Raw genomic sequence first — 7657 nt, 5'->3', positions numbered from 1 at the left:
GACGCTTTCCTTATCTTCTTCTTCTCGTTGTTTTTCTCCTCCTCATCTTTCTCTATGTGCTACTGCCCCCAGCAGGATTGTATATGTAACTACAAGTCTACTCACAAGCTAGCCAGCCGTCCAAAACGTTACAATGCTTTCAAAAGAGGTATTAATTTGATAACTGACCCTAAATAGACTCAGTGGTATGTTTTAAAAAGTGTTTAATATTATTTTTGTTTTGATGTGTTTGCTGCTCATTTGTAGGCTAATGCATACTAATCAGTGTTCCTATGGCGACTTTACATATAAATATGAGTAATAATCACCAGCTTTTATTTTTTATTGGTTCGAAAGTTGAAAGAAGGTAAAGCATTGTTAATATTCATACGACATAGTACAGGCATCTCGTTAAGTGAATTTAATATAATAATTTACAGTCAACAAAGACAGTCAGCCCTAAACAAAAATAACATAACGTGTACAGCATATTCAACCCATTTGCTAGCAAACGACAAAAACTTAACATCATTATATGTTGATTTGTTTCATACGCTTTCGTGTAACAAGAATAAACTACTGTACCATGGATCACCTTGGTGAAGATTGCATATATTATTATTATTATTATTAAGCAAAGCTATTTGTGCAAAAATACATCATCCAGCACTTAAAAAAAGCAAAGTCTTTGGGGACTACTTTAGCAGCTTGTAAATGTGTTTCTGCCCATACTACTGACAGGATTGTACGTCATCATTCTAACAGCATAAAAAGCGCTTTAACAGCAACAAATACCAAAAAGTGTGTTGTGATTGTAAATACACGAGAGAGGACAGTGTTTGCGACTGTTACGCGGGGGAGGAAAGCCACATTTAATTGAAAATCCCGCTGTGGTGAAGTGATTTTTGAAGAACATTTTCCTAGTGATCACATAGAAGAAGATGGCCATTCTCGCAGTTTTCACAGTACGGTGGTGACTTTCCTTGTGCTCGTCCGAGACGTTGCAGCTCAGATGACCTCTGAGGATAAAAGACAGGGAGATTAAAAAGATTTTAGCTTAGGGTAGGATTTATGGTTGCGTTCACAAAATGGCGGAACGCATTTTAAGCCCGAGTACACGCCATCGAAGTTCATTCAAGACATTTTCGTCTTCGGTTCTCACCTGTCCGTTGGTGCGTGGAGATGTCTTCCAGACCCGCGAGAGTCCGAAGAGACCTCCGCTCTTTGAAGGCCACCACGGGCACCACGTCTTCATCGGGGCCCTTGTCATCCCGCGAGGGCCTGGAACCCGCCGACGGCTTGACGGCGTCCTGCACAGGCGACTCGTTGTTCTCCTTCGGTAAGATGCTCACCGTCCCCGATTTCTGCGGGCGCAAGTCAAAGCAACCAGGCGCTTTGAAGACAAAGAGCTGCAATGTTTGTGTGGGTCACAAGATCCTGTTGGCTAAGTCTCACCGTGTCAGGAGAAACGGTTCCTCTGGTTCGCCGCATGATCTCCTCCAGTCGCTGCGGGGGCCGAGGAGATTTCAAGTGCCAGAGTTACATTTGGACTAGCGTTTCATCTCTCGGTCAAGACGAGCATCACTCAGATAGTAAGGACTTTGTTTAAGTTGAGCGTTTCAGGTAGCGCGGAGGTGGTGAACCTCCGACTGCCAGGGGGCGGGATAATGGCGTCGTATTCTTCTTGATATCGCAAATATGAATGAAATCACCTTTTTCCGAACTTGGCGTTCCGCTTCCTCTTTCTGTGCGAGCAGCTCCCGCTCCTTCTGCACCTGGGCCGCTTTCTCCTGCTCTCTGGCTTGTTCCTCCTCCCTCTGCAATCGCCACACAAAGCAGGGGTAACCATCGGATTTCTCGCAAGTCCCAAATTACTGTGGACAAACGACGACGGGAAATCAAATATTGGAAAAAAAAAGACCAACCAATAGCGGATGGTGTGTATGCAGGGATCAATTGTAGAGATAAACGCAGGGGTAAATGGCACAAAACTGAGACCTAATGCTCCTTTTTCTTTCATTTATACTATACAAAATATACAAAGATTCAGATTGTATAAAGAATGGACGAAAGTGAAGGGCCAAAAGTCAGAAAAAGGCCAACAAAGACAAATAAATCAAAAATGTTCCATACAAATTCATGTTTAGGGTTCAGGGTCAGAGAAGGATAGAGCCATGGTCCCGAGTGAGGAAGTCCAAATGAGCCTTGGACTCTTGGACCTTGATTTTTGGAAGGGTATTAAGGCCTAGATAAACCAGCAAAATATCGCGCTGGGAAAATGATGAAAATACCCCACAACGCTGCCGAATAACATACTGTAAGCGCCTTCTGCGAAAAAGAAGTAATACCCCTCCACACCATTGGTGGCGGTAGTCATTATCCATCTCTGCTAGAAAAATACAAGGGATACAAAGACACCAATGCAAACCGCTATGTTTTTCACTCACGATGAACTCCCGTGTGTCCGGGCAGACGTTGTTGAAATGCGGAGGGTGACGATGTGCAAAATGAAATGCGACGAGGAATTGTCAAGCCTTTCCTTTGCTTACTGTTTATCTGCATCTGTCACTTCCTGTTAGTGCTAGCCAATCAGCCAATCAGTGATCAAATGTCACGACGATCCACTGTGTAGAATCCGCCAAATAGAAAAAGGTGTTATCAGAACTAACCAGCGGGTGGACTCTTCTGGCAAACCTATGCCCGCTTTCAGGTTTGACGATTGGGGCGAGGTCGACTGAACTTAAGGAACATCCGCTACGTTTAGACCACCCGCCTGCTTTTGCAGAAGAGCCGCTTCCCGCATGGCCTGAGCTCTCTCCTCCTCCGCCCGCCTGTGCTCCTCTTCTTCGCGCCTTTGCTTTTCGGCGATCAGACGCTCGGCCTCGGCCTGCTGCCGGGCTCGTTCCTCGGCCCTGCGGCGCTCCAACTCCTCGCGGCTGCGCCTGCGCATCGAGGCCGGGGCATTTTAACGGCGGGGGTTCGGGAGGTAGTTCCGCTTCAGCGCTCACCTTTCGGCTTCAGCCGCCGCCGCGCGCTCCTGCTCCTCCAGCTCCCTCAGAAGCCGAGCCTCTCGTCTCTTCTCGGACAGGATACGAGAGGCCTCTTCGGGATCGGTAGTACCGCTCGGGGGACTCAACAGGGCTTCTGGTGACGGAGAACGCATCCTGGATGGACCTGATAAGGAAAAACACCTCATTTCACCCTGTATCGAACCCAACCCATAACCTTTCAATTAAATCCAAACCTTAAACCCTAACCCAGGGGTCCCTCGCTTAACTTGAAACCTTATCAGAGGTGTCAAATTCCATTCCTCGAGGGCCGGTATACTGCACGTTTTCCGCTTTTCTCTCCCCGACATACCTGATTCAAATATCTCAAGCTCTGCATTTGAGATACGTTTGAAAACATGAAGGATACCGGCTCTCGAGAACTTGACTTTGACACCTGTGCATTACTTCTCAATTGGGCTCCAGCAAAAGAAAAAAACAAAACATCAATGGACTTGCATTAACTCCACTTGTGTAACTCCGAGCAATAACTTGATAGGTCTAAGTGCAATTTGATTTCTAATCCCTGACATTGTAAATTAGAGGTACAACCCAAACCCTAGACCCTCTGAGATCCACAAGCCTAATCATGGGTGTAGACCCCTTATTGGGCTTCTACCACTAATCATCAGATCAAAGCAAACCTCCGAGTTTAATGTAAATTCTAGATTTGTTTCAAAGTATCTTCTTTTGGAGGAACAAAAGAAGAGAAGCAATCTGGATTTCAAAGCTATTTAGTCAAGATCCAAGTTCCTTAGTGAGACTTACTGCCATCTCCTGCAGTTCTGCTCTCGTCTTCCGGCGAGTCCTCCATATTGTCTTCGGCGGAGGCCTTGGCAGGTCTGGAGTTTCCAGGTGAAAGGGCAGAGTTGCAAATCGGGACATCTTCCTCTGGAACCGACTCCAGGTCCAGCTGAAGAGGGATGGAGTGGCGCCGGCTGGATCTCCTGTGAGCCCTTCCCGGGGAGATCAAAAGATGTGCCGCGTCGTGGTCGTGGTCGTGGTCGCGAGGCGCCATTTGCGTTCACCTACCGATCCGGAGAGGGCGATGATGCTGTTCCGCTCGTTTTAGTTGCGGCGTTGCGCTTTGGAGGTGAGCGAGCATGTGGACCCGCGCTTGAAATCTTCTTGTTTGTGTTGTGTGCTGTTGTCTTGGGCTGAATCCAAACCGGTAAGGAAATGTAATAAGACTAATATTTGCGCACAAAAACAAAAGACGCGACAAGACTTCCTAATGCCCAATCGTGCCTTCGATGCTCGCCCTCCACGGTCTAGTCTATTTTCCCGTTGAGGTTTCTAACAGGCACAATTGGCTTTCATTCAGACCTTGGCCTAGATCTTGTCTCTGTCCGTCTGTCTGTAAAACTAATATCATTGTCTCACCTGTACACTGTTTCTGCAGTGGCTGGGACTCAGGTGCGGTGGTGGCCTCTGGCTCTGGGGTGGCCTCAGATTTTGGCTTCTCTGAATCTGAGGTCGCTGTATGGGGGGTTTCTGGGTCTGGATTTTCTGGATCGGAGTTCTCTGTATCTGGGGTTTCTGGTTCTGCATTTTCTGGGTCGGAGTTTTTTGTATCTGAGGCTTCTGGTTCTGGATTCTCTGGATCTGGGGTTTCTGGTCCTGTGTTCTCTGGTTCTGCAGTCTCTGGATCTGGGGCCTCTGAATTTGGGGTCTTTGATTTTGGATTCTCTGGGATTTCTGTTCTTGGGCTCTCTGGCTTTGAGGTTTCTGGGCCGGGGATCTGTGGTCCTGGAGCTTCTGCGGGGTTCTGCTCGGGCTGCTACTGCTCGTGGAGTAAAAGGAAACTGCACGGCGACAAATATGAACAACTGAGCCGGCGTTCGTTGCCATTACCGTTGAAAATGTGCGGGGATTGTTAGAGGGAACATGAATGAACAGAATGGGAATGTGTGAAGAGAGCGGGAGAAGAAAAGCATTAGTCACCAAAGAGCGCAGAAGAAGTTAGTTTTTTTTTTTTTTTTTGCAAGCCATTCCCATGATGCATTGCATCCAGCTGGAGTCAGTACCTTCTTCTCCCGACTGACCAGCAGCACTCTTGCTTCGGGCCAGATAAGAGCTTGTAGGGGTTAGCAGGCGACTCACCAGGTTCTTCTCCCATGCGCTGAGCACTATTTGACGTGGAGCTTAATGTGTGGATGGAGCAGCGTGGAGTTAAAGACAAGACGCGGCAGGAAAGGGTAAGCCACATGAGAAAAGAAAGTTAATTTTGGTTATTTTGGAGTTCCGTGTTACCGTTTCTGGCCGGTTTCTTGCTCCTCATGCTTTGGCTGAAGTTTTGTTGGGCTCTTTGGCTCTTTTCCTGGGTCCGGCGAACAGCAGATTCATTTCGCTCCTTATGTTTGGAAAAAGATGGTCACCTATGTATAGTATGAACTGTTTGTAGCGTTTACAGTGAAAATACCAGCGTACGGGGACAAGAAACGGATTTGACTTCAAGACCCAGGTAAAGACTTGACTAGACTTGCTCGACATCTCGTATGGACTAAAGCTTTAAACGTGTCGGTAAAAACTTCATGACCTCTCCCGTGCGATCTGCTTCCGAAGAACTCACTTTCTCCTCCTTGAGACGCTGCAGTCGCTTCTCCTCCACGGCGGCGCGCCTTTGGTCTTCCTTGAGTTTCTGCTCCTGCAGCTTCTTCTGCCGCTCCTGCAGCTGCTGCTCATAGTGAAGCTTGGCCCGCTGCTCCCGCTCATACCTGCTGTGCACCCGCGAGGCTTGATTTGGGAAACGTAAACGGGGAGACGGTCTCACTCATTTTCTCGGGGTGGTCTGTGCAAGGTTTTTGGTCTGGGTAAGCAGTCACGTACCAAGTAACCTCTGTTGCTGCTCTCGCCTTTCCCGGGCCGCTTTAAGCCTCTCGTCCACATTTGTTCCGCTAGCCGCTGCGTTGACAGACACAATGAGAAGATTTGGACAAAAATATGGACATATGTTGGGCTGATGGACTAACCAGAACCCCAAATCAGGGTACCTCAAACCAACGGACTAATCTAAACCCTAAATCTGGAGACTAACCCCAAATGGGGTGTCTAATGGTACGGTCAGACTGATGGCAATCTGAGCATTTCCCGCGACGGTCTTCCATCTAAAACAGGGGGTGTCCAAAGCCCGACCTGAAGGACCGCTATACCGCATGTTTTTGATGTTTCCATACTCCAACACAGCTGATTCAAATGATCAGATCATCCGCAAGCTCAGCAGAAGCTTCATCAGGATTCTCAACGTTTGAATCAGAAGCGTTGGCGGACGGAAATATCAAAAATATGAAAGATCGCCCCCTCCTCCGGAACTGGGTTTGGACACCCTTGAAAGGGTAGGTCGATAGGTTGAAATGAAGCTTTGACGGCGTTACCTCGGCTATAGCCAATCAGCTTCGAGAACATAGTTCACACGCAGTCGCGTCTTACTCAGACACATATCACAATAAATTAAAAAAAAAAACTGTTGGACAAAAATCACTACAATATTTGGAATCTACAAAACACAAAACCTCCCTTATGAGGACCAAAATAAGGAGCAGCCTTGGAGAACGGGGATTGACATCACAGCTGCACGTCGGCAGATAGACTCGGGATGTTCAAACTTTTTTCATTTCGTCTTGGTGAAAAACGGCTTGAGCAACCCCGGTTTGGAAACCCCTACGAACAAACACTCGCGAGATGCGTCACGCCGCAATATTTTGCCTTCAGTATGGCCGTAGCTTGAGCCTTACCCAAATTCAGAGGAACACATTTGGGATCCAACCTTATCTATAGTTTGAAGGAAAACCCAGTACATCAGTGGTCTAACCCTCGTACCGCATCAAAGAAGTAATACAGAAGTCCTGACCCCGATTAGAAATCCAGCATCTGACACTCGCAAATGGCATTGAATCACATGACCGCCCCGCTCGAGGTGCTTTTATTTACGCCGTTGACGTCATCGGGAAAGCTAGCTCTCGTGATGGAGCATCGTGCGTGCATGTGCAAAAAAAAAAAAGAAAAAAAAAAAGCTTCAGGCGAGACGTCGCTTTGATTCGATGCCACATGCATCCCAAAGGGTTTTGGACGTTGCGAAACCACAACGCCCGCCGTCGGAAATCCCGGTCTCCGGTCGCGGACCTACCTTCTCGCGCGGTCCTCCTGAGCGGACCCTGCCACGAAGAGGTGGCGCTCTTCAGCGCGGGCATGCTGGCTATGAAGCCTCGCATAGCGATGCTGGCTCCAGCTTCGCACTCCTCCTCCTCCTCCTCTCTTCCTCCTCCTTTCAATTTCTATTGGAAGAAGCCCGGGGGTCCGCCGCCGCCCCGCCGCATCAGCTGCTCGCCCGTCATCGGGCCAAACAGAGCTTCTCTTCTTCCACCGGCCAGATATACTACCGTATCGCGGCTATAAAAAGGCCTTCTTCCTCCCCGGTGTGCCGCTCCGCTTTACTTTCGCTCGGCGAGGACGAAAGGACGGCGGGATGAAAAAAAAAAAAAAGGCTGTGTCACTTTAATAACTCATAAGAGTGGAAGTGGCCACGGGGATGCAGTGTTTCCCCGCGCCTACGTCGTCACGGGTGTTACCATGACAACGGGGATTCGATGACGTCGGCCGCTCAGCTGATGAGGCAAAACGATGCGAGGGTT

General features: G+C 48.3%; 1 protein-coding gene across 2 annotated transcripts; it reads right to left on the bottom strand.

The window, feature by feature from the left end:
- Positions 1 to 304: 304 nt before the first annotated feature.
- Positions 305 to 7562, bottom strand: LOC148412432 (uncharacterized). Of its 2 annotated transcripts, none has more exons than XM_088432756.1 (14): positions 7153 to 7562; positions 5856 to 5930; positions 5599 to 5762; positions 5280 to 5379; positions 5054 to 5170; positions 4410 to 4831; positions 4059 to 4183; positions 3795 to 3982; positions 2988 to 3153; positions 2753 to 2921; positions 1692 to 1796; positions 1435 to 1485; positions 1142 to 1343; positions 305 to 998 (listed from the first exon to the last, which is right to left on the bottom strand). In XM_088432756.1, the coding sequence occupies exons 1-14, from the start codon at positions 7235 to 7237 to the stop codon at positions 988 to 990; spliced, it is 1980 nt and encodes a 659-aa protein (XP_088288882.1). In that variant the 5' UTR covers positions 7238 to 7562; the 3' UTR covers positions 305 to 987. The 2 variants fall into 2 exon arrangements, with proteins under 2 accessions (XP_088288882.1, XP_088288881.1); XM_088432755.1 differs by having other exon boundaries at positions 4410 to 4855; positions 7153 to 7560.
- Between the last annotated feature and the right edge of the window lie 95 nt (positions 7563 to 7657).

Source organism: Hippichthys cyanospilos, chromosome 14 (genome assembly GCF_059441005.1).
Source record: "Hippichthys cyanospilos isolate Australia breed blue-spotted pipefish chromosome 14, RoL_Hcya_1.0, whole genome shotgun sequence".
NCBI classification, from domain to species: domain Eukaryota; kingdom Metazoa; phylum Chordata; class Actinopteri; order Syngnathiformes; family Syngnathidae; genus Hippichthys; species Hippichthys cyanospilos.
Note: the sequence above shows the minus strand (reverse complement) of the source record. Positions and strands in the feature narration are given on the sequence as shown.